The 25,418-nt window shown below is 59.3% G+C and overlaps 1 protein-coding gene across 8 annotated transcripts in view; it reads left to right on the top strand.

Moving 5' to 3' along the window:
* TSNARE1 (t-SNARE domain containing 1) overlaps positions 1-25,418 on the top strand; it is a 151,493-nt gene that overhangs the window by 61,790 nt on the left and 64,285 nt on the right. For 4 of the 8 annotated variants that reach the window (XM_035727175.1, XM_027573251.1, XM_027573223.1 and 1 more), the window contains 4 exons: positions 4,883-4,973; positions 7,344-7,418; positions 7,919-7,978; positions 17,363-17,521. In XM_035727175.1, the coding sequence (XP_035583068.1) occupies positions 4,883-4,973; positions 7,344-7,418; positions 7,919-7,978; positions 17,363-17,521 (385 nt within the window). Of the gene's footprint in view, positions 1-4,882; positions 4,974-7,343; positions 7,419-7,918; positions 7,979-17,359; positions 17,522-25,418 lie in introns of all 8 variants that reach the window. The other 4 variants (XM_027573205.1, XM_027573196.1, XM_027573213.1 and 1 more) reach the window with 1 other exon arrangement.

Below are 25,418 nucleotides of genomic sequence, written 5' to 3'. Positions count from 1 at the left end.
GGCAATTTCCTACTGGTTTCCCAGAGCCTCCTCAAGGCCTCAATGGCTGAGTAGTAGTCCACCGTTGGACGTCCCTCCAAATCCGTAGGTCAAAACCTCACCCCAGGGGGACGGGGCCAGGAGCGGGGCCTCAGGAAGGGGAGTAGGTCCTGTGGGGGCAGCCTTCACAAATGGGACGAGCGCCTGTGTCAAAGGACCCCAGAGAGCCCCCGGCCCCTTCCACCCTTTGAGGACGCCACAAGGAGGTGCCATCTCTGAACTGGAAGGTGGTCCTCGTCGGACACGGAAGCCAGCATCCCTTTCCTGGACTTCTCCAGACTCCAGCCTGCGAGGGGCTCGTCTGCTGTCTCTAAGGCGTCCGGTCGTGGCGTTTGTTACAGCCGCCGGAGCTCGCTGACGTGCCGCCCATCAGCTGTCGGGCTGGGGATCGTTTCTTCCGGGTCGTCACGAGGAAGGCTGCTGGGGCCCGTGTGGACGTGCGCCTTCTGTTCTCTCGAGGGGATTTGTATTTCCTGATAACGACGTTGAGTGAGCATCTTTTCACAGGCGTGTTGACCATTTGTATGTCTTTGAAGGTGTGTCTGTTCAGATCCTCTTCCCATTTTTGAATTGTGTTCTTTGGTCTTTTTATTGTTGAGATACTCCCTCCTAGAAGCGTCTGTCTGGCCTGTGCACCTTGCTCTCCTGGGCTTTTGCCTTCGCTGGTGTGGGTCATGCGTCATTCTCCTTTGCTGGCTCCGCCTCCTGGTTCCAGCCTCTTTCCTTCTCTTCCTTCCCATGTTGGGGGAGCACATGCCTGTGGCCTGCCCGTGGCGCTCTGTCCCCTGAAGAGACGTAGCTGGTGGCCGTGGGCGCCCCTCACCTTCACCTGCCCTGGCCCTCCTGCCCAAACGTGTCTCCTCCCCACTCTGCTCTTCCAGAGCTCCTGGGCCGGAGCCTCCAGGCCCTCCTTTGACTGCTGGTTGCCTGCCCTGGCCATGCTTCGTGTGCGATGCTGCCCCTCCCTTAGCCTCCTGACCCCCTGCCTCCCTGTGCAGCTCGGCTGGACGCGCCCCTTCTTCCGCAGACTTGCCTGGGCACCGGAGGCTTGGGGGGGCGCCTGGGTCTTGCTGGTTGCCTGCTGTGTGTCACGCCCGAGCCCCGGGCATGCAGCATGGGGCTGGCGTCCAGGCTAGTTTTTTTTGTTTTTAGCATATGATTATCCAGTTACTCCCCACTGTTTGTTGAGAGGGTTACCCTCTCCCTGTTGTGAGTACCTTGGCACCAGGGTAACCAAAAAGTACTTGATCATGTATGTGTGGCTGCATTTTGGGTAGTTCTGTTTCATTGGTTTGTATGTCTGTCTTTTTGACAGCGCCGCGTTGTCTTAATCACTGAAGTGTTAGAGTAAGTCCTGACATCCGTTGTGGATGCCTACAGCTTTGTTCATCTTTTTGTGAAATTCTTTTGGATATTTCTGGTGCTTTGTATTTTAATATCAATTTTAGAATAGCTTGTCAATTTCTGCTATTTTCATATTCTACTTTAATTTTACTTGAGATTGCATTGACTCTGTAGACCAACTTAAGGAGAATTGACTTCTTACAATCTTGAGTTTTCCAACCTGTGAAGATGGTCAGGGTTTCTCTGATATAAATGTTCTTCCATTTTCTCCGGCAGGTCCTTATAAGGTTAGTGTGCAGGTCTTGTGTGTATTTTATTCAATATATCATTAATAATTTCGTGTTTTTTAATACTATTCTACAAATTATTATCGTTTAAATTTCACTTTGTAGTTGTTGGTTACAAGTATGCAGAAATACACCTGATTTTGTGTGTTGCCTTGTGTCCTGGGACTTCAGCCGAACAAGTTCTCTTCTTTGTTCTGGTTTTCCTAGAGTTTTTATAACAAATGTGTGTTGAATTTTATCAAATGCTTTTTGTAATTTATATAATTTACGGATCTGGTTTTCTCCTTTTAAAATTTATTCTGTTACTATGAGGATTTCATTCACTGTTTTTTTGAGTGTTAGGTCAACCCTGCGCTCCTGGGATGGAATCCTCTTGGTCATGATCTATTATTCCTTTCATGGGGGGCTGAGGGGGCACCTATCGGTCAGGGCCAGTCAGCCAGGGCCACAAGGATGTCTGGAGATGGCCCATCTCCATGCTGCTCGTTTTCATAAAGAACCTTGTAGAGAGACCCACTCACCGTGTGAGTGGCACACACCATAAACAGGAGGAGACTGGCAGAAAATGAAACACGAGGAAGGAGGGCTGCAGACGTGGTGGGAGCGGCCGTGGAAGGGGGAGCGGGGCTCACCTGCTCACAGCAGAGAAGACAAAAAACCAGCATCCACAGGCCGCCTGAGAAGCCAGCAAGCCAGTCACAAGGGAAGGAGAGAGCGTACAGGTAGAAGAAAGCTCATCCATTCGTAAAGCATGAACCAGTTAACAGAAACAAAAAAGAATAAGAGAGAGACCAGGACTCCAGATCCAACACGGAAAGGCCGATTAGGAAATATTGTGGCTCTATTATGATACTTCATAACGAAGATGGACCAGAAAAATTTCTCAAAAGATATAAATTCTCAAAACTGACTCAAGAAGGAAGGGAAAACCTAAATAGCTCTCTATCGGAGGATTTACGCGTGTCCTTAAAGACATTCCCACAAACACCCAGGATCAGAGGTCGTAGTTACACCACACACACCGCAGAATGCAGAGCGCTCGCCTTTCCCAGCGCGGTGCTGACGCCAACACCTGGGCAAAGACTCTGGAAGAAAACGTGCTGCACATCCCTGTAAACGCAGTAGCAGGGATCCTTAACAAGATGTTAGAACGTAGGCTCTCCCAGTCGTGGAAGGGACTGTCTCAGTGCTGCTTCGGTGTTCTAGCCGGGGGCACAGCGGGGCGGGAGTGCGAGCACTTTGTGACATCAGGGCAGAAGTGGAGGGGGCGGTGGGAGCGGGGACGGGGGGGGCGAGCCTGCCCCCCCCCCCCGAGGCGGCGGCCTCCATGAGCCGGAGGCACTTGTCCCGCTGCTCCTGTCCGTCCAGTGTCCCCTGTCCGGGCGGCTGTTGCTGGTCACAGGCCCTGGGCATGGCTGCCTGTACCCGTTGTCCTTCAGGGTGGCTGCAGAGGTGGTAGGGGGTGCAGGCAGAGAGGCAGGGGTCTGTCCAGCACGGTGAGAACAGGGACAAGGTGACAGGAGCGGGGACTGTGCTTCCACGGAGCACACGCGGCCGTGCCTCAGAGCTCTGGGGTTTGGAGGGCGTGGCCGGACGCGATGTGCCAGCTGCAGGCTGCTGGTGGGATGCAGTGCTGGGCACGAGGGGGCACGTGGAGCAGTGGGCGAGAGGCGGCCCGAGTCTGGGTCAGTGCCTGAGGGTCGCGCTGCTCTCAAGAATGAGAGGAGAGAGGCTTTGGGAAGGGTGGCCCTGGGGCTTTGGCTGGAGGGACTAGAGGGACGGAGTTGCCGTGGGCGAGCCCGCGGAGGGGAGGGTGGCTTGGGCATGTGGAGGTTGAGACGCCACTGGACATCCAGGTGGAGCTGCCCAGCGGGCTGTTGGTGGGGCCAGGCCTGAGTTCAGGCCCAGGTGTGGACGGGTGTGGGGGACGGCGGCACACAGGTGACTGAAGGCCACGAGGCTAAAGGAGAGCACCCAGGAGGTGAGCACGGGGAGCGAAGAGGGTGGTCCAGGGTCTGAGTTCCGGGTGCAGACACAAGAGGTCAGGGAGCTGAGGAGCCAGCAAAGCCCCTTGAGCAGCATGGCCCCAAGCTGGGGCGGGGGGGTGCCAGGAGGGCAAACTGTGGGCCATGGGGTGGGAGGGAGCGTGGGGAGCACGGGAGGAGGTGCAGTAAGGAGAGTGGGGGGGCTCAGTGGTGCGCAATGATTGAGTGAATCCGAGGGGAAACTGTAATCTGCGGTTTCCCGTAATTTGTTGGTGGCCTGGTGGAAAGGGTGCTCACGCTGCGGTCCTCAGATGACACCCCCCCCAGGCTGGCCTGGGGGCTCCTCCCCATCCCCCACCCCCCCCCCCGCCCCCCCGCCGGCTCTATGCTGCACCGTCTGTGTGGCCTAAGGGCAGGTGTCAGGGACCCAGGCGCAGGTCAGATGGTGCCCCCACCCCTGCCACGCGGGCTCTTGCAGGGAGCAAAGGGGGCATCAGGCTGCAACTCAAAGGGTCAGGAGGGCTCTTCTCTGGTGCATGTGCCTGCACAAGGCCCGAGGGCAGGGTCTGCCCCGGGTGTTGCTCTGTCTAGGGGGGCCATGGTCTCCCCGAAGCGGGTGAGGAGCTGGTCTTTTCAGTCCCTTCGAGGTCACACTCAGAACCACGAACCACAAACCAAAATCCTGGGCCCGGCCCCCAGTGTTCTTGGGGCTGGAGGTGGGAGAGTCATCCCGGCCCACAGAGGCTGTGGGGCCAGGGGTGTCTGTGGTCACCCTGCTCCCCCAGGTTCCCGACCTCACTGACCCCCGGACAGGTGGGCCCAGACACAGCGTGCGTGTGGGGCGTGCAGCGGCCATGCGGGGCGGGGCTCCTGACCGTGGCAGCTCGGGTGTGATGTGCGCTACGGGCCGTCCCCCCCAGTCCAAGCTCACCCCTGTCCTCTCCCTCCTCCCCCGCCCTGTCCCTGCCTTCTCCGTCTGTGGGTGTGTCTGTCTGTCCGTCTCTCTGGGCCTCTGACCCTCCTCCCCTCCCGTGGCTGCTCTGTTGTGCCTCTGCCTCTGGTCTTCCTGCTGGTTCTCCTGCTCCTGTTGACTCTTCTGCCGCTGCGACCCTTGACCCCTGCTCCTGCTCTTGTCTGGTCACCTTTCTGCCGCCCCGGCCGCTCTCGGGGCCTTCCCCTCCCGCCGTCCCCTGCCTGTCCTCTCTCTCTTCCCCGGCCCCGCTGCAGGCACACGGCGCAGCAGGAGACCAACAAGACCATCGCGGCCAGTACCAGTGCCCTGAGGCAGATGTCGGCGCTCCTGCGGGGCTGCTCCCGGGTATGTGGCTCTGGAGGCGGGGGGGAAGGCCCGGGGCTGGGGGCCCCTGGGGAGGTGGGTGGGCCCGGGATGCCTGCGCTGGCCTGGGCTTGGGCCGGTGCGCCACCTGGGCCGGAGCTCGATGTGCTCGCTGGGCACCTGCTGTATGCCCGGCGCTGCTCTGGAGGCCCCGAGTCCCAGCCGGATTGTCTGGACAGAGACGCATGACACCCCGCCCCCGCCGCCACCTCCCGTCACCCACCCTGCCACCCCGCACCACCGCGTCCTCACCCACGCCAGTGCTCGTCATCAGAGCACACACGTAATGATGTCACAGTTGCCACCATCCTTGGAGCCACAGCCCCCTTCACAGCCCTGACCCCGCTCACATCACCTTGTGCCCCTCCCCCGTGCAGCCCCCCCATCACCTTCACCCCTGGCCGCTTACTTCCCTGCACCCCCTTTTCCTGGGCTGGCACACCTGCATCTCTGTCATCCACGCCCTCTCCCATTCCCAAAGGCTGGGGGCGTGTGTCACAAAGCCTTAATTACTCTTAAGCTCTCGGTGGTCCTGGGACAGGGGCTGTGTTCACGGGTAGAGCTGTAGTTGTTCCTCGCTCATCACATGCTGCCCAGGGCGCCTGCCCACTCCATCGGCAGACCTGGGCGCCTGTCCGGCCCGGGATGCGGGAGGGTGGCCTCTGCAGACAGAGGCTGGACCGTGGTGTGGAGGGTTCCCGTGACAGGCCCGGGAAGCTGACACCGCTGCCACCCGATGACCACAGCGGTCCGCCGAGCGAGAGGCCGGTGCAGACGCCACGTGCTGCGTGGCCCTGTGCGTGTTGCTCACGTTGGGTGCGTCTGGCCATCCTGCCTGTTGCTGTCCTCAGCCCCTTTATCTGGAGGGACGCTGAGGCCTGGAGAGTGTCCTGCATGAAGCATCTCAGCCAGGGAGGAGTCTCGGCTAGATTGCCACTCTGGTTTTTCTGGGTCCACAGTCCATGTGGTCACTGTGTGCACCACGAGGGCTGAGACTCCGAGCTTGAGTTCCTTGGGGGGTGGAGGGATCGCCTTTAGCCTAATGTGTCCTTCCATTTGTCTACCCACCCACGTAGCCACTGGTCTGTCCGTCCATCCACCCATCTAAGAACCCAGCACACACTGATTGAACACCTACTGTGTGTGAGAGGCTGAGAGAAGGACACCGATGAGGCTCTCACGGTGGTTGGACAGCCTGGCTGGGAGGCACTAGAATTGCTCCCTGCTCCCTCGGAGAAAAGGCTGTGCCCGTCACACGGGGCTGATGCTGGATCACCCAGCCCGGAGAGCACTGAAGAGTCCCTGGGCTCTTGGCTCTGTCCCGGGACACACATAGAGTGCCCCTCACAAGAGCCTCCCCCGGACACTAACTCAGACCCACAGTCACACGGGGACTACACTGAGTCCCTCTGGGAAAAGTGCCCCTGAACTGTGGCCAGCCTGCTCTCCTGGAGGGGCTCACGTGAGCTGCATGGCGGCGGCAGAGGGGCGGGCACCAAGCTTGGGGCTGAGTTCCAGTTGGAGGTAGAGAGAAGCCTCCCGGCAGGGGTGCACACTCTGTGACTTGAGATGCAGGGTCTGCCTCTCCTGGGAGATGACGAGGGCAGGAGGGGCCAGGAGTCCACGTCGTGGTTCTGATGCAAGGGCACAGGGCGTTGGTGTGGCTTTGTGCCGGTGCGGCGTGGAGAGACGTGAGGGTCGGGTCCTGGCAGCCGGGCGGTGCTCACGCAAACCCGAGCAGGCAGTGCCGGCTTTCGGGGCCTGCTTGTCTGTCCCCTTGCTCGGCAGTATGTCTTGAGCGCTGGCTCTGTGCCAGGCATCATCTGGGGCACTGGTGTTGGCGAACAAGACGTGAAGGATGGAGGCCGTGCGCTGCCGAGCGCCTGGCGGTGGGAGAGAGGTTTGATGAGTGCAGTTCTGACCCTGGGGGTGAGACCCGGCCTGGCGTGTGATTAGCCGCAGGTCCCTGGAGTCAGCAGCCGGGCCTCATGGCCTGCCTCCACCCCCGTGCGGCCGTGAACCCACTTAGAACTCAGGCTCAGGCCTCCTGACCGTCAGGTAGAAGTCGTGACACTTCTCGTTGTGGGGACCAGACAGGTGCATCGTGGTGGAGCAGCGCCTTGCTCCGCGGCCAGGGCTGAAGATGCGGGATGGCATCTGCAGGGGTGCTGGCGTGTGATGGCTGGGGCACAGTAGACGGGGCTGAGCCCAGTCCAGCAGCAGCGCGCTGGTGGCAACGCGAGGCCGCGGATGGGGGTGGCGATCGTGGCGAACTGCAGTGCCCAGGGATGGAGGGGGCCGCGGGCGAGACAAGGCCTCGCTGTCCTCATAACCCACATTCTCCCTTTGCAGCAGGAGTGTGTTCAGCTGGACCGCCTGAAAACTCAGCTCTCCGGTGCCATTCAGCGCTACGGCGTGGTGCAGAAGGTGCGGTTCCCCAGGGAGACCTGGCGGGCCGGGTGGGGTGGGCCTCGGCCCTGCAGCTCCCCCTCTGGCAGTCTTGTCCCTGGGTTGGCCTGGTGGGGTCCCGTGCCCTCGAGCAGAGGAGGGGCCAGGCCTGTAGACGGCCGACAGTTGCCAGGAGCCGTGACCTCAGTGTGTGCAGTGAGGGATGTTTACCTGCGGGTGTTGCCCGGGAGGCATCTGGCAGGTGGGAAGAACGGGCATTCCTGTTCTGACAGGTGAGGACACTGAGACCCAGGGCTTACGTGTGGGGGAGGGGGCCATCCACCAGATTGTTGGCAGAGCCCGGCCTGGCACTTGGCCCAGCACCCAGCTTTCCTGAGGCCCAGGATAGCTGTGTCCTGTCACGGAGCTGAAGGTGGGCTCTGCTGTCAGGCCTTGTCCACTACCTTGTGCTTATCTGACCGTTTCTTTTCTCTTCCCCACCTTTTCTGTTCTTCCTGTCTCCCTCCATTCTTTATCAGAAAATTGCAGAGAAGTCCAGAGCCCTGCTTCCCACAGCACAGCGGGGTGGCAAACATCAGGTGGGTGCCGAGTGATTCCTGTGGTCCGTGGGCATTGGGTGACGGCCCAGCGTCCAGTGCCCTTTGTGTTTGGGGAGAAGTGGGAAGCACTGGGCAGAGGCCCCATCTAAGGGGGTCTGACTTGGCAAAGAACCTTTTTAAAAACATTAAAAACTTTTTGAAAACAAACAAACAAAAAAGCATTTTGACCTTAGTTCCCTGGCATGGGCCGGAGATGGAGTCCTGAGTGCAGACAGTTCCGCGTGCTGCGCGGGGCTGACTTGGACCCGACCAGCCCTCCGGGGAGCAGAAGCTGATAGAAATGGGAGGCGCGAGTACGCCCGGAGTCCTGGATGAGCAGGGGAGAGAGTGGACAGAAACAGCCTTTGACGGTGTAATGGCTGAGATTTTCCAAGGCTGTCCAAATATTTCAAGCCACAGCTTAAAGAACCTCTGTGATAAACAGGATAGACTTACCTGTACTCATAATAAAATTTTGAAAACCAAAGACAAAAAAATCCTAAAAGCAGATTAAAGCCCAAGAAGAGAATTCACGTCATTTTTCAAGGAGCAGCAAGACTTACACCTGACGCCTGAGGTGGGTCCGTGGAAGCTGGACGACAACACGGAGCCATCTTTAACGTGCTGAGAGAGAGTGGTTGCTCACGTGGAATTCCATGCCTGCTGAAAATATTTTTCAGAAATGAGGGTAGAATGAAAACATTTTTGGAGAAGCATAAACAGAGGGAACTTGCCATCGACAGAACTCTGACAGGACCAGAGGGAAGTGGTCCTGGGCAGACGGGCACCAGCGGGAGGGGCCGCGTGTCCTGGAGGCACTGATGTGTGGACACATCAGAGCTAACGTTGGCTGTTGAACAACGCTCCTTCCCTGCGGGGCTTGGCCGCAGAGCAACTCCCAGGAGCCTGGCCGGCGGGCAGCACAGGACTAGGGATGAGCCGCATGGACGCTGAGTGTCTCCGGCCTCCAAGAAGCGACAGGAGCTGTGGCCTACGGCAACTTGTGGTGAGCCAGTGCGTCCTGCCTTATGCAGGGGACACTGACAGACAACACGAGAATATCAGTTATACAGTAAGTTAATAGAAACAGGAAATAATAAAACGTACCCGACTAATTTAAAAGAAAGCCAAAAAAAAAAAAAAAGGAAAAATAAAACAGGAAGGAAAACAGGAAACAAGTTGTAAGATGGTAGATTTATACCAGGTTTGTTTATAACTCCATCAGAATGACCTGACCCCTCCAATGAAGAGGCCCAGATTGTCAGACTTGGTTAACTATAAATCCAGAAACGTATTGAGAGTTAGAGGATGGACAGAGATACATGGGAAGCCACAGCGCAAAGGAAGACCGGCGCCCCGTGCCTGTGTCAGCGTGAGCGAGTCCGTGCGGAGAGGCGTCCCTGCCTCACAGGACAGCATGGCGATTCACATACAAGATGCGGTTTTACCTCCATGCCTGATAACACAGCCTCACAATACGCAGGACAAAACCGACCGTGATAAAAGGAAAAATGGTAAATCCACAGTCACAGGTGGAGATTGTAACACAGCTATCGAGACGACTAATGAAGGAAACAGGAAAGTTCGGTGAGGATCTGAGAGACTCTGTCAGTGCGATTAATGAACATGGTCTTGCCAAATGGTCGCTCGTGACACGGTAACCAGCCGCGGGAGAGCGTGTGTTCCTGCCGGTGTGCAGCGTGTGCTGGACTCTCCAGCCAGTCTCCACAGGTTCCAGAGGGATGACGCAACCTGAAGTACGTTTTTGGATCAGTGCAATTAAACTCACATTTGATACCAAAAAGGCAATTTCCAGGCTTGGGAATGAAAATAATACAATTTGAAGGAACCCATAAATCAGAGAAGAAAGCACAGTGGAAATTGGAAACCATCGTGAAGTGAACAACGGAGAGAATGCAACAAATCCAAACTTGGGATGCGGCTGAAGCAGCGCTCCGAATGCTTCCTTCAGAAAGAAGAAAGTGTGAAAATCACGGAGCTCATTCTCAATCTCATGAAGCTGAAAAAGCAACACCAAATTAAATTCTAAGAAAATAGATAAGAAAAAGCAGAAACCAATGAAATATAAAGTAGATATGTATTGGACAAATCCAACAAAGCCAAAAAAATTTTTTAGAAAGATTAGTAATAAATCCCCCATGATTAGTCACGATACATAGAGAACAAATTACTAGTATCGGGAATGACAATGACTATATCGTGGATACTACACACTAAGAAAAATAGAAGTTTGAAGATACTATGATACAACTTTACATCAATAAATTTGACAGGTAAAATAGAAATTTTTTTTTTTTTTAGAAAAAAATGTGAGTTACCAAGACCTACAGAAAGTCTGGAAAGCCCAGTATTTATTACAGAAATGAAATCAATAATTAAATAATTTCCATTGTTAAAATGCCACCAAAAAAACTCCAGACCTAGGTGATTTTGTTGGTGAATTCTTCCAGATATTTGAGGAATAAATATTACTAGTTTATACAAACTCTTAAATAAAACACAAAAAGAGGAAACACACGAATATGTGTTGCTTTACGAGGCCAGCAAACCGTCATTCCAAGTTCCTATGAGGGTGTCACAAAAAGGAAACTAACATGTTCTCTCATGAGCATAGGGGCAAAAACCCTAACCAAATCACTAAAAGGCTAGATCTAGCAATACATAAAAGGGTAATACATCGTTATAAGGTGGGGCTCATTCTGGGGGTATGGAGTTGGTTTACATTTGGAAATAACCCCATGTAAGCCGCCATGTTCATAAAGTAAGAGAATCTGCTGGATCATCCCAATAGGGAGAGAAGAGCACCACCGAGGGTGGGGAGCAGAGCTCTCAGCAGGCTGGTGGATACGAATGCCTTTAACCTGAGGGTGGGTGTCTTCAGAAGCCCTATAGTTAGCACCACCCTTACTGCTGAGACGTTAAAAGCTTCCCTCCTGAGACCGAGGACGAGACTCGGGTCTAGGACTATTCTCTGCCCCACTGCCCTGGAGGGCGTGTCCAGCGCCCCGAGACACGACACAGAAGTGAGAGGCGTATGGAGACCTGGGGAGGAAGAAGCCCCATCAGAGACCGTGTGACTGCATTACTGGAAGATGTGGGTGAGTCTGCAGTGAACTTAGAGCTAATAAGCGGTGGTAACAGGGTCAGTATACAGGGAAGCACTGTGCTAGCAGAAGACAGTGTGCAAATGAAACTTAGAAAGTGACACCATTTGGAATGGCATTGGGACTAGGAAGAAGCCTTCGAACAGCCGTTTGAGCAAGGGTGCTGCCGTGCACTAGGGAATGGAGGGTCTATTCAGGGCTTGATGCTGGGTTGGCCAGGATTTGAGCTGGGAAAAAGGATCCTGTTGAGCAAGTGACAAGTCCAAGTCCAGACACCTCTAGCCTTGCATCTCGGTGTTGGAGTCACCAGGGAAACAGTGCATTCAGTCCCTGTGAGGAGAAGAGCCAGCAAGATCTGCTCCCGTGGTGGGCATGGTCCCCTGTGGCCAGCAGGTCCCTCCTGGCGGTTGATGCAGGGCCGTTGGCTTGCACGCCTCCCCCGTACTACAGCAGAAGGACCCTGTCCCCTCTGCGCAGGGGACAGACACAGCAGTGGGCTTGGCCAGGTGCCATGGGATGCACGTGCTTTCGCCGAACAAGGAAGTCTGCATCGAGTCTGAAACAGGGAAAGACGTTGTCTTACGAGCCAGCAAGCCTGGCACAGCTGTGAAGGCTCTGTCTCTTGGTGAGAAAGTGCTCCAGGCCGTGGTCCGTTCTTATGTGGCTGAGAGGGGCCAGGAGGGCGCATGCACGAGACTGCCATGGCCAGCAGACCCTTTACCGCAACCCTCCCCCCACGTGCAGGAAGCACTTCGGCTGGAACATGGACCTACATGTGAAAGGTAAGACAATGAAGCTTCTAGAAGATACCATAGGAGTCTGTCTTCCCATCTTTATGGTGAGTGGACATTTCTTACACAGATGAAAACGTACCAAGTGTAAAGCAGATCAGCTTGACGTCCTTAAATTAACACACCCTTAAGTGAGTGAAAAGGGAACCTAGAGTGTGAAAGAAGGTGTTCACGTATGCATGTCTGGAAAGGACTGATGTCCCTAATATGTGACGATCTCTAAGAAATCAATAAGAGGCAGACAACTCATTTCAAAACCATGAAAGAGCAAGAGCCTTAGGCACGTCACAAAAGGGGACATCCACATGGCCAGCAAGTGCACCAACGTGTGCTCGGCAGGCGTCATCCGAAGCAGGCCAAAGGAGCCCTTGGGGCTCGGTCACTGCCCGCCCCCTCGCACCCACCGGAGTACTCAGCACAGTCAGCCTCGAGAGTGCTGGGAGGCTGCGGGGCAGCCGGAAGCCTGTGCCAATGGGAGCTGGCAGACGCCATCCTCTGGACCCTGAAACACTTCCTGGATTCATGCGCTCTCTTTCCTGCGAACTCGCAGTCCCTCCCCAAGTGCACGGCCGGTGGGGTGCACATGTGCGTTCACCCAGAGTTGCGCAGGAGAGTGCTCATGGCGGCTGACAGGAGGTAGCAGGCGCTGGGAAGAGAGCCAGCCTGCGGTGCGGCCGCCGGATCATTTGTGCTGGATTCCCACACGGGGCCTGCAGCTCCAGAGAGCCAGCTGTTGCCAGCGAGGCCCACCGTGTGATCTCGGAGAGAGTGTTGAGCCAAAGAAGCCTGAAACCAGCGAGAGGGGAGGGCAAACCCTGGCCAAAGTAATGGGCAGGGTTAGAAGCCAGACGGTTGTTTCCCTTGGTTGGGGGCAGCATGGTGGCTGGGGGGCTGCAGGGGCACGTCTGGGGTCCTGGTGATGTTCCGTGTCCTGCCTGAAGTCTTTTCTTGGTAAGAATTCAGACCTGCGCACTTTTGATTTCTGGACCGAAGATGTGTTGTGTTTCAGCCACATTTTTTTAAGAAGGAAGAGAATGGTCAGCAGTGTTTCTGAGAAATTATGGAAGATGAGAGTATTTCCAGGAATTCTGCAAACTGAACAGCGAGATGACGTATCACCCTGTTCAACACAGGCGTGGCTGTGACACTGATCTCGCAGACTTCGGGGATGCTGTCTGCAGGCTGGCGGTCCTGGCGGGTGGTGGGGGCGCCCACCCACCACCTTCTCCCATCGGAACCGAGTGCCGGCCATGGCCATGAGCAGGTCAGCCCTCCGGGCCAGGTCCACGGTCAGTCTCAGACCCGATCAGGCCTAGCCAGGGGGCAGCGCCGGGTGTGTCTGGGCTGGTTTCTGCCCCTCACTGGGGACAGCCCGCGGAGTGCACTGCCATCGGCAGGCTCAGCGTAGGTTTCTGCCAGAGCTCCGTGTGTTTGCGGCCATGGCGGGAAAGACATGCTTCATCTTCCTGTGTTCGCTGGGAATCCCGTCGTACTTCCCCACCAGGCACAGGGCGGGGGTGCCCCTGGCCTCTGGGCCCCAGGACTATTATTTCATGTGGGTGTCGGGGGACAGATTGCTCTCGTCATGCCACTTCTGACATTCTGGGCTTTGACGAGTCTCCAGACACTTCCATCAGCTAACAAACAGAGTCATTTATTATTTGGAGAAATTGATGACCAGCCTTGGGCTACTAAACAGAAGCAGTTTTCCCAAGCCCATGACTGGCTCGCGCCCTGACCCCTGCCCTCCCACCGGGGTCATGGACGTTCCTGTGCGGAGCCCAGGGTCGGAGTGCGCGAGAAAGTGGCCTGTTTCCCAGAGCCCCTGAGAACCCAGGGAGCCTGCTGCGCATCCTCCCCGCCTTGGCTCTTCTCACGGGAAACTGCTCTCAGCCCCGCGGTCCAGCAGTCACGTTGGTTTGTGGGTTTCTTCCGTACAGAGTGGGACCCAAACCATGGGCCTTGGAGGGAGGAGAAAGCCGTCTTTGTTGGCTGCCTCTTGTGCTGGAGAACCATCACACGGCTGTCCCCTCTGCACCGGCCCCAGCGCCTTGCCAGCAAATCCTAATTCCCAAATTGGGCCTTTGTGAGGAGAATAAAGGGGCGCTTTCTGATCCTTTCAGGAGATCAGGTGTCCAAGCCATGTCTTGCTGCCCTAGCTTGTTGCGAGCTCCTGGGGGTGGGGGTGCGGGCTGGCAGTACCTGTGCAGGTGAGGACGTGCAGGCACCTTTTGCTCCCCGCTGTCGGGCTGGTTCCATGGGCCCCAGAGTCCAGGGAAGGTTACGTGTAGTGTCCTGGGCACATCTATCACCCTGTGTCTGCGTGCTTCTGCCTGTTGGTCTGTGGGCGTCATGGTGGTTTTTTCCAGTTCCTTCTCCCAGGGCACGTGCTTGCAGTGAGCCTTCCTGCGTTTCTGTACCCGGGTGCACAGACAAGGGGCCCTTGGGGATTGTCAGGTATACCTGGGAAGCTTCCCGAGCGTCATGCCCAGGCAGTGTCCCCAGTGGAGCCAGTGGCTGTGTGGCCTGGTGTGGGACGGGCCCCTGGGGGCGGGCGCCTGCACCGGGGGCAGCACGGTCCCTCACGGCTCCCCTCCTTCCACTGGCATGTCATCTTCATGTGCACCTGCTGATGCAGCGAGGTGTTTCATTCTGCTCGCTCACTTCTCGGACTCTGGGGCGGTGGTGTCAGCGCCATACCGAGGGTGGACAGGGCTGGGGGAAGCCAGGGAACTTGCTGGGCTGGCAGCCAGCGAGGGTTGGGCCCTGGGCCTTGCGTCTGGGCCGAGGTGTGAGTGCTTAGCAAAGAGACCCTTGCTCGGTCCCTTTTGGTGGAAGCTAGGGTGCCCAGCAGTGCCTGAAAGGGACGCGAGACAGGTCAGACCAGTGGCGCAGCTGTGTGGTGAGCACCTGGGGATGTGGGGCCCTTGTTCCATTCTGCAGATGAGGAAACTGAGGCCCAGAGAGTGTGGTACTGGGCCAGAAGCTGTGCTCGCTCCGTGGCAGCCCCTCCCGCTGCCACCCTCCAGCACCGCTCACTTCCTCCCGCCCACGCCGGGAAGGGAAGGTGGTAATTGCCACCTTGGACCAGTAGCGCTTGTTAACAGATTTTTTAGATCTTTTATGTTCATGTAGCCACGTCTTTATTTCTGTAAAGGCCTCTGCTGACTCGGGGAATGGGGGAAGAGCTTCCTCCCGCAGTAGCGTGGTGTGGGGGCCGAACGTCAGCTTTGGAGGGGAACTGGGTTAGTGGGGGCCTCCCCCTCCCCCGGGGGACCCGCACCGTCGACCTCTTTACCTGAGCGTGATCGTACCCACCTTACAGGTCGTGAGCCACGCTGCAGAGAAAGAGCACCTGGCCTCCCGCCTTGTCCCTGCCGTGGCTCCCAGCGGTGGCCGTCCCGTGGCCACCAGGGCCTTCTGCAGGCCTTTGTCAAAGCTGCTGAAATTGTTGTTTGGGTGACTTGTTGGTTTCTGTGTCCAGCCAAGTCCATCGGGACACGGGGCTCTTGCCATCTGTCCACTGTACCCCCCGGGCCTGGCACAGGGCGGGCCAGCACGGGCCTGGAGAGTGTGCGGGAAAGGTGGTGCTCTCCCCGCAGCTGAGGCCCTCTGGAGGCTGCCCGTGGGGGCCATGCTGGGCCGTGGCATGGCCAGCACCCTGCACCCTGCCCTGTGGCCCCAAGTGGCGCAGGAGGGTGGGAAGGTGGGCTTGTCACAAAGGGAAAGGAGAGAAGAGGCAGGTGGTAGCCTCCGAAGCCTCCTTCCGGGCTGCCCAGGTGGAGTGTGCTGGACACGTGGAGCCTGTGGAGGGAGGTCCCGTGAGAGATGGCCAGCCCTTCATTTCAGTCCTGGCCTGTTGCCCAGACACTCGAGGGGGCTCGACCAGTGTTCAAGCATTGGGTCACTGGGGGTGGCGGCTGCACCCTGCTGTCTGTCCCCATGCCGGCGCGACCTCTGGGCAGGAGGAGGGTCCTGTGGTCAGAGTCAGCACCTGGGGCCGGACTGAGGGCAGGAGAGGAGCCGAGGATGCCCCGGTGCAGCTTGGGGGACGGAGTCAGCTGGGGAGGAAGCTGCTCCAGCCAGGGGCTCAGGCCGGCCACTCCCTCAGCCCTGGTCTCGGGCATGTGGTCTCTTCGCTTCTCGCCCTGGAGCTCCTCTGTGTCGGAACTGGAGCCTGGAGTCCCAGCTTCACATCCTGCCTGTTCTGGATTCCTTGGTGTCTTGGCCTCAGTGTCCTCATTGGTAAAATGGGCGCAGCACTCCTTTGCAGGGTGTTCGGGGTTGTTGGAGATAGCTGGCTGGAAGGAGCTTTGACATACTGGGAGGTGAGGAGCATGGGGTCACCAGGTGGCTCTGCTCATCCTCCAGTGGCCCTTTGAGTCCCTTCTCTTACACACACATACACACTCACACGTGTACACACGTGTACGTACGCGCCCCCCAACCCCCCAGCCCTGACGTGAAGCGCACCTTGGCTGACCTGGGGGTGGGAGGGTGGGGAGCGGGCTGTGAGCCAGGGCCTGGCTTTCTGGCGGGGTTGGGGGGGGTGGGGGGTGGGGCTGAGGCGGGCACATCGTCATCTTCCCTGTTGCACGTTTTCCGTGTGAAGCCAGGGCTCCACAGTGGGACCCATTCCTACCTCCTGCACTCCCTCACTCCTGGGGGTGTGCAGGGTGGAGACAGCTCCCCACAGGCACTCCTGCACGTCTGCTCACTTGTACTCAGAGTCCCATCAGTGAGCACATCATTAATTGAAGGGAAAAGCCGCATTTTATTGAATTCCAAAATTTGGTAAATTAAAAGCAATCAATACAGAGTGAAATGACATAAAAAGCCCTCTTGGCTCCCGTTTCCTGGGGCCCAGTTTCCACGAGGGCGTGTGCAGGACCCACCGCCCCTGGTGGTGTGTGCGCCCTGCTGTGTAGGAGGCCACGCCTCCGTTTCCGCAGCCCCTGCCTGGCGGCTAGACCCCGACTGTGACCTGTGGCCGCCCCCAGAATGGACTTCCAGTGGCTCACAGGCCTGTGAGAAGCTCCAGTTTATGTTCACATGCGAAGGACCATTTCTTGGGTTATCACCAAGAATTGGGAATGCGATGAGTCCATGCTCCAGCAGGGCTGTGGGGGTGGGGGGCTGCCGAGTGTGCCCTGAAGCCAGGCCTGGGATGGCCCGAGGTGGGCTCAGGGCGTCTGCCGGACCCTGATCCCTGCAGCAGCCCCACGCGGCTGGCCAGAGGCCTCATGGCCGCAGCCCCCGTCAGGGCTGCAGAACCTGGGCTGTGGTTCCCCTCCCCTCCAAGATTACGGGCTGCGGGGCCTGCAGACCCCTGGAGGCCCCTGGTGCCCAGAGCCGAGGCTTAGCCCCGACGGGGAGCTGCCTGCCGCGAGCCCGGGGAGCAGCGGTGGCCTGGGCCGGGTGGCAACTGAGCGCACCTGCGCTAACTGGTCTGTGTCTGTTGTCAGCAGAGTCCCCGGGCCCCTTTTGCTGAGCTGCCTGATGATGAAAAGATCTTTAATGGGGGTGACAGCATGTGGCAGGGCCAGGAGCAGGCCCTGCTTCCGGAGATCACGGAGGAAGACCTGGAGGCCATCCGGCTGCGTGAGGAGGCCATCCTGCAGATTGAGGTGAGGACCTGGCCTGATGAGTGTGTGTGTGGGGGCTGTGACTGTGCGAGTGACGGCACCACTGGCCCCTCGTCCCTGGGTACTGGAAGTGCGTTGAGAACGCAGCAGGACGCTGGCTCTGCCAACAGTGGGCCCTGAGCCTCCGTGAGCCCCCGCGAGCCGCCGCATGTACCTGTGGGCGCATTCTCTTCCCCCCGGGCCTCTGTCTCCTCATCTGCCCGGGAAGTTGGAGCTGCTTCCAGGAGCTGGGTTTCTGGACACATGTCCTCTGAAAGCAACTTGTTCTAGAAAAACAGGAACGTGGGCAAGTTGGTAAACTGAGTCACCGGTGCAGGACTTGTTGCCATGTTTGCTGTCCCACCCTGGAAGGAGGTGGATGCCCTGCCAGGGAGGCGGGGTTCAGCCTTACTTCTAGGGCCCCCTCCCCACTTCAGCCACTGCCTCTGAGAAGCCCCTGGCCCTTCACACTGTCCTGCTCCTCGAAGGGGAAGGTGATGGGCTGCTCCCCTCTGCTGGGACATCCAGAGAAGGAACACACACACACCCATGGCCTTTCTGTTACAGCAAGACTAGCTTTCCACCAGAAGCTGAGAAAGGGATCCAAGCATGGTTGCCCCTGAAGACATGGGGTGCTGGGGTCCCGAGAGGCAGGGAGATCTGCCTCCTCTTTGGCTCAAGAACTGAGGTCCCTGTAGGAAGGGCCCAGCAGCCCCTCTGGCACACCGCGTGTGGGTGGTGGGGAGAAGGGCAGAGGTTGGGAAGCCAGGCGGTGGGGGTGCTGTGCTCGAGGATGGGGCCTTGTCTTGGCACCGGGTGGGGGCCCACCTCTGAAGGCGAAGCTGCAGGATGGGGTTCCGAGGAGTCCCTCGTGTGAGTGCGGTTCCTCCCACAGCGGGCAGTCCAGGCCTGGGCCCTGCTCTGGTTCTCTGTGTGGTGACTAGGCAGAGGGTGGGCTTTACCAGGGGTGACTGGCCCCGTCAGCCGAGAGTGGGGGCCCGGGGCCCTGGCCCATCTCGGACCTGGGGTAGCGTGGGACCTGCCTGAATTCAGCCAGTCTATTCTGCAGCCCTCGGAGCCTAGTGGGGGTCAGCCGGGGACCACTGTGACCAGCCTCACGGGGAGCTTATGTCCTCATGTGCAGCATGAGGGTGATGTGGACCTGCGGTCGGGCTTGCCCGTGGGTCTGTCCCCAGTTGTGCAGCTGGGCCCGGTGACGGAGCCGCTCAGTGTGAATAGTGGGGGGGGGCAGAGGCTGGAGTCCTGGGGACAGGTGGACTGCCCCAGGCCCCCATAGGGCCGGCCCACAGCCCAGCTGCTCAGGGTGCTCGGGGGCTGCCCAGAGCTACAGGGGACAGTGGACAGCGGTGTGGGCAGGTGTGGGCAGCAGCCTCAGGACATGCGTGGGTGGCTCACACGCTGCCGCCACCTGCAGTTTCCCTGTGGAACGGAGCAGGCTTCTTACCACCCCCAGTCTGCCCCCCACATTTGCCCCTTTGTCCCTCCCAACCTCTGGCGGCTAGCCTGTTACTGTCTGTCCACCGGTCCCAGGGCCCCCCATCGCGTGTCAGGCCCAATCCCCAGGGCCCTGCGTAGCTGGCCTGACGTTAGTTGAATGAGCTGTACGACGGGCTAGCACCCCCACCACAGCGATAGAGGCCTGGGGCCTGCACCCCTGTCTGCGCTGCCCTCCTTGCGGCCAGTGAGGACCCCCGCAGGCAGCCTCTCGTCCTCACGTGGCTCCCACGGGGGGAGTTGCTCGTGGCCAGCAGGGTCATCAGCTCACTGTACAGGTGGGTCTCTGCCTGCCCAGCCCTGGGTCCACTTTGCGGCAGTGTGACTGTCCAGGGGTGGGATGGGGGCCTGGAGCCCCACAGATGCAGTGCCGACCCCCAGTTGGGGCGCCAGTGCCTGGGCCTCTGGCTCGCAGAGCCACACGCGCTGTCCTTCCACCCCTTGCTCCATCCTGCGGGGCTGCTTCTGCTCCTCCTGCAGAACGGCTTGGCCCTGGGCACAGGGTGGCCCCGCCCTGCTCGGCCCCACCCCACCCTGCGCGTCCCCACCTTGCCCAGCTCGGCCCACCTCTGCCCCACCCAGCTCCACGTGTCCCGCCCTACTCAGCCTTGCCCTTCAGCTCTGCCCCGGCCCACACAGCTCCACCTTGTCCAGCGCCACCCCACCGGTCCTGCTGAGTCCAGCTCAGTCCAGCTCAGTCCAGCTCCTCCCCACTCAGCCCTGCTCGGCTCCACTCAGCCCTGCCCGCTCAGCCCTCCCCTACCTAGCCCCACTCTGCCCTTCCGCCCTCCTGTGCCCCACCCAACTCAGCTCCCCTCTGCCTGCTCCTCCCTGCTCTGCCCTACAGGCCAGAGCTGCTCACAGACAGCCTTATCAACACAGCCGCCCGGGGCCTAGACTCTGCTGTGCTCCTCCTGAGTTCTGGCCTCCTGGGCCCGGCCTGAGCTCCACCTTCTCATCACCGAGTATTAGGGGTGGGCCTGGGGCAGTGCTGGCCCGCTCCCATCAAGGCTGCCCGCACGTGTGGAGTGTGGGAAGGAGGGCCGCAGGGCCATGCTGTGCGCCTGGCCTGAGACACCCCTGCCCCAGACAGGCTCCCACATAACCTGCACGCTGGGCTGATGGCCGCGCGAAGCACAAGAGCCTCTTCCTTTGTTTCCGTGGGAAGACTAGAGTTGAGAGGGAAAGCACTGTGTGCAGGTGGAGCTCTGGGGACACCTCGCCCCGGAGGGCTGTGCCTGGCTGCTTTGGTAGCTGCTCACCGCCCCGGGGATGGCCATGCTTGGCCTATGGGCTCTGCACATCCCCTGCCAGTGGGACATGTACTTGCGAAGGGGGGCTGGCCAGGCCAGGCACACTGGTCCCAGGCACAGGCTCTCAGGACACCGTCACCCCCTTCCTGATGGGGAGGCCACACTGCTGGGGCCCATGTGGCCTGAGCCCTGGCTTCTCCTGGGCGAGGTGCATCCAGAGGGCCCGGCCAGGGTGAACAGCATGCTTGCAGGAGCCAGAGGATGGGCCCCTCCGACAGGGAGCAGAGGAGGCTTGAGTTATGACCCCCTTCCACCAAGCTAGCTCTTGGCCTCTCTGGGCTCCTTCTCCTTGCCTCTGATTTGGAGGCAGCTGACGCTGACCACCTGACACTGATCCTAGGTGGGCCGTGACCTGGGTGACCCTACGCCTCCCAGGGCCCCAAGGGGCTGGCTGGGTGTTGATGGCTGGCAGCCTCCTGGCCTGCAGCCCTGTCTATAAAGTGGGAAGGGCCATTTCTGTCCCACTGGGAGCTCAGACTCTAACTGGGAGTGGGCGGGACGAAGCAGGACCGCCGAGGCACCCACTTAAGCTGCGTCCAGGCGCTGCTGCCGCTCCCCACTGGCAGGTGGGCTGGCAGGTGGCCGGGCGGTAGGCAGCTCTGTCCCCAGGTCTGTGTGTTGCCCCTCGGTGGTCTGTCCGTCCACCACAGCTGTGCCCGCACCGCCGGCCAGCCTCTCCTTCTCTGTGGCCTCGCCCCTGCCCCCCTGGAGTCTGGCCTGCAGGGCGCAGTCCCCACTTCCCATTCCCACAGGTTGTGTACCCTCGTCCTGCGCCCGCCGCAGTGGAGCACGCGCAGCAAGGCCATGGCCAGTCTGGGCAGAGCCAGCCCTCCGGGCCACAGCCTCTCTTGTCCCTTCCGGCCTCAGGTCCCCTCTCTGAGCCCATTTCCGAGTCCTGTGGGGCTGTCAGAAATGGGGACCCTCGGGTAGTGGGCTGTGGGAAGCTGCCCCTGGAGCGCTCGGCTGAGTCCCCTGTCCTGGAGGCGCCCACCTCCCAGAGGAGCGGAAGGTACATAATCTAGGGCTTCGTGTTCAAGGTGCGGGGGAGGAGACCCCTCACTTCTTTCTCCGGGGAATGAGGCTGCCCCAGGAAGGTGGCTTGTCTGTTGTCCTCACAGCTGCGGCCGAGACCACCCGTGGTCCAGTGTGGCCTGTCACCACCAGGGCAGCCAGCCGGTCCCAGCAGGAAGGGCAGTTCTCACTGTGGAGTCTGGAGGGGCCGCTGTGGATGCAGCGGGAACTTCCTTGTCCCTTGTGGGGAGGGGCTGGGTGGCCTCGGGCAGCTCGTGGTCACAGAGGGGAAGTGGAGGTCGGGCCCAGGGTCCCAGCCCCAGCCATGCCACTGCCTGGCCATGGGAGCCCTGAGGGGTCTCTTCTGGAAGCTTCAGTTTGTCTGTCTGTAAGGCAGGACCATGTTGGAAGGGTTGAGGGAACACGGAAGATCTTTGTCAGCCCACAGGTGATGGTATGCTGCAGAGCTGGACTGCCTGGCAGGGGCCTCACCTGGGCAGAGCCAGACCTGGTGGGTGTGGGTGGGGCAGGGCGTAGCTCACAGCAGCCCCTGCAGCCCCTGCCTCACCCCTCCCTGGGAGCTTCTCGAGGCCCATGCCCCAGTTCACGGCCCCAGTTGACACCCTGCCAGGCCCGGTGCGGGCTACTGCTGACTAGGGGTTCACCCCAGGGGGAGACCCTGCTGTCACCAGGGCGCTGAGGTTGGCGGAGAGCCCGGGTGCCAACACAGGAACAGCGAGGGGCCCTTCGGGGGCCGGCCTTCTCCGGGGGAAGGAAGACTCTCATGTCTCCCGGTGCTAGGCTCTTTCCAGCTTCTTCATGTGGAGGATCCAGGGTGCTTTTGTGACGTAGCCTTGGACGTCCCGCGGCCTCACCTCGGCGCTGTTGGTTAAGGCAGTTAGGGAGGTGGAGGCGTGCTGGGCTGCCTTGTTAGGAATACCACGGCAGGTGTGTTGGGGTGGCTCCGAGGCCCCCTGGCACCGTTCTGTGGAGCACACGCTTCCCTCGGTCCCTTTCCACCAGGTGTCCCGGCTGTTTGAACACGCTGGTGCCTTCCTGCCCGGACCCCCTTCCTCCAGATGCTCGAGCAACTTCCGCTTTGTACCTCCAGGTCTTGACGCAGGTGTTGCCCGTCTAAAATTCCAGTTTCTCCTCTGCGTCGTTGAACATACCGTGTCGTGGATGATCTTGTTGTGATGTTTCCCTTCGTGAGAACGGAGCCCACAGAGGCAGGGACTCTTGTCTGTTGTGGTTGTTGCGGTGTTCCTACGCCACAGAGGACACACGACACAATCTGGATGCTCGATGACTGTCGTCTGCACAAACACGTGGCTGGATGGAAGGATGAGGGACGGGTGGAGGGGAGACGGATGGAGGGGAGGACAGATGAGTGGGTGGATGGGGGGTTGGAGGGATGCATGGTGCGTAGGTGGGCGCGCGGGGGCCAGCCGGCCGGATGGGTGGTGGGTGGAGGGATGAATAAGTTTTACGTGCGGGGACTCTATAGCAGATCTGTGACTTAATCAGAGAGCTCTGTTGCCTGTATTTATATGCATCGTTTCATCAGCCCTCACAAAAGCTCTGCGAGAGTGAGCACTCCTGTGTTCCAGTTTTATCCGAGACGATGCGGAGGCTTAGAGAAGCCACGCCCCTTGGCCCGGCCATGCAGCTCGTGTGTGGCAGAGCGGGGATGCGAGTCCAGGCTGCCTGACTCAGGAGCAGGGCTTTGCTGGCGGGCGACAGTGTCTGACCCCTGCCTCTCCATCAGCCTCTCTCCCCGGGGGGTGGAGGTGGGGGAAGGGTGCAAGCGGTCACCCAGTGTGCGGAGTCCAGGAGCTGGGCATGGAAGGAGCTGGCCCCTGCGGCCCAGCTCTGCCTACTCACGGCCCTTTACCTAATCCTGCTTGAGGCTGGCTCTTCCTGTCTGGAGGGTGGGGCAGTGCCTCGCCTGCCAGGGGCCGGAGAGGTTGAATGAGACGGACACGTGCCTCTAGCCATTGCCAGCAGGTAGCAGGCTTGCCAGGCACGGGTCTGGCTGACGGAGCTGGGGCCCGAGTCGTGTGTCCACTCCCAGCCCGGGCAGCCCACCTCACCTGATCTCACCCGGGAGGGTGGTGCTCCCTGCTCCCGTCCGGAGCGGAGATCGCCTGATCCAGCACATTAGCTGCTTTGTAGCCATGGCTGCCTGGCAGGCCCAGGAGGGAGGAGGCTACCCTCCCTGAGGTCGGCACCGTGCAGCCGGACGCGGGGGATGGGGGCTGCTGTGGCTGATGACGATAAATAAGTGAATAAATCAGTGAAATTTGGCGTTCCATTAACTGGAACAGTTGTGTTATAGGTGGATGGTTGCCAAGATCCTAATTATAAGAAGAGCTTGTGTAATAGAAAAAGTGCCATGGTGTTTTCTTTCTTTTTGTTCCCGGAAGTGAAGGGAACACACAGGTGCACACGCACATACACGCACGCCCATCAGGGTGTTACTGTGTCCCGTGCAACGTTGTTACTCCGTGGTGCCGGTCGAGGAGAACGAAGATTCTGTATGAGCTTTTAACGAGTGCTAGTTTTAGAAGCAATCAGGAAAATAATTGCATGATTTAAACATTTACTAAGTGAAGGTGTTTTGAGTCTCTCCCTGCTGCCCACTCTCCCGCTTTCTGGTACCACAGCTGGTGCTGCCTGCCAGCCCTGGAGGGTGCCATCCTGGGGCAGCTCTGGGGGGCTTCTGGGCCCCCTAGTGCAGGCCCACCTTCCTTCAGGCCCGTGACCAGCCTGGTTCCGAGCCCTCCCCGCCAAGGACCGAGGACCGGGCTTCTGCCGGAACGTGGCTCCCACCCAGGCTCCTGGGGGGCCCCACATCTCTGGCGCATCCCCCAGGCGTGCCTGGGAGTTGGGCCCCACCTGCCTTTGGCATCCTCCTCCGGGAGCTGAGGCGTGCCCAGGTGTCCAGGCACAGTGACTAGAGGGACACTGTTCCTGACAGTGGCCTGCACCCAGATGTTCCCATTCTGCATGCTGCCTGCTACTGAGGCTGCCCATCCACACCTGTTCTCTTGGGCCCTCCCTCTCCTGGCAAATCAGCAGCTCTGTCCCCAGAGCCGACCTAGTCTCGTTGCCCCATCCATTCTGCAGACGGCCATTGGATGCTGGGGTGAATGAGACACAAACCCCTCACCCCCAGGAGGTCCCAGCGCCTGGGAGCTGTCTTGCAGGAGGCACACACCTGAGAGCCAGGCACAGCTGGATGAAGACCCGTCCAAGGAGCACCACCTCCCTGCTCCTCCCTGGCACAGAGGGCCAGGGCTGTGGGCAGGGACTTGCGGGAGGCTGCTGCCTGGGGCTCTGGATGGGGTCTGCAGCCCCAAGCTCACCAGCCCCTCCCCGCAGTCTGCTTCCCTCCTGAGGGTGGCCCCTCACGTGTGCCCCCTTGTGGCATCCCTGTTCTCCTGCCCACAGTCCTGCAGCCCTCGGACCTGGCAGAGACCAGCTGAAGCATGCGGGGCCTTGGGACACCCTCTCATCCTTCGTTCCTCCCCAACATGGCTTAACTGTTTTGAGCAAGGAGAGTCTTTGTTCAGAATGATGGGGGATGTCTTACAAAATGGAGAATGCTGGGAGGGTAGGGTGTGCAAGCCCCCCAAGAGCTGGGAAAATAGGGGTCCTCTTGCATAGGGCTCAGGGCTGGGTGAGGGCTCTCTGGGTCAGGGGGCGTCCAGGCCCGGGGAGGAGAGGAACTGAGCTCCAAGTGGATTACCAGGCTTTTCGTCCTGACAGGTCAGGGGGATGAGCATTCTGCTCACCTTGTAGGTGGCACAGAGCGGGAGCGAGGGGTCTTGTCCTCGGTGAACAACGGGGTGCCCTCGAGTCCATCACACATGGGGGAAGAGTCCCATGGAGAGGGGGTTCTCTGCAGAAAGCATTTTCCAGAACACCAAAGTGGGGGGGGGGGTGGTTCTTAGTGTCGCTGTTTCCAGGGGTCCAGCCTGAGCTTCTGTTGAAGACAGCTGGTGTTTATGTGTCACTGACTGAGAGGGTCATGGGTCGTGGATCTCGGGGGTGAAGCA

This window comes from Zalophus californianus, chromosome 4 (genome assembly GCF_009762305.2).
Source record: "Zalophus californianus isolate mZalCal1 chromosome 4, mZalCal1.pri.v2, whole genome shotgun sequence".
Lineage (NCBI taxonomy): Eukaryota > Metazoa > Chordata > Mammalia > Carnivora > Otariidae > Zalophus > Zalophus californianus.
The sequence above is the reverse complement of the archived record's forward strand: the minus strand, read 5'-3'. Positions and strand labels throughout refer to the sequence as shown.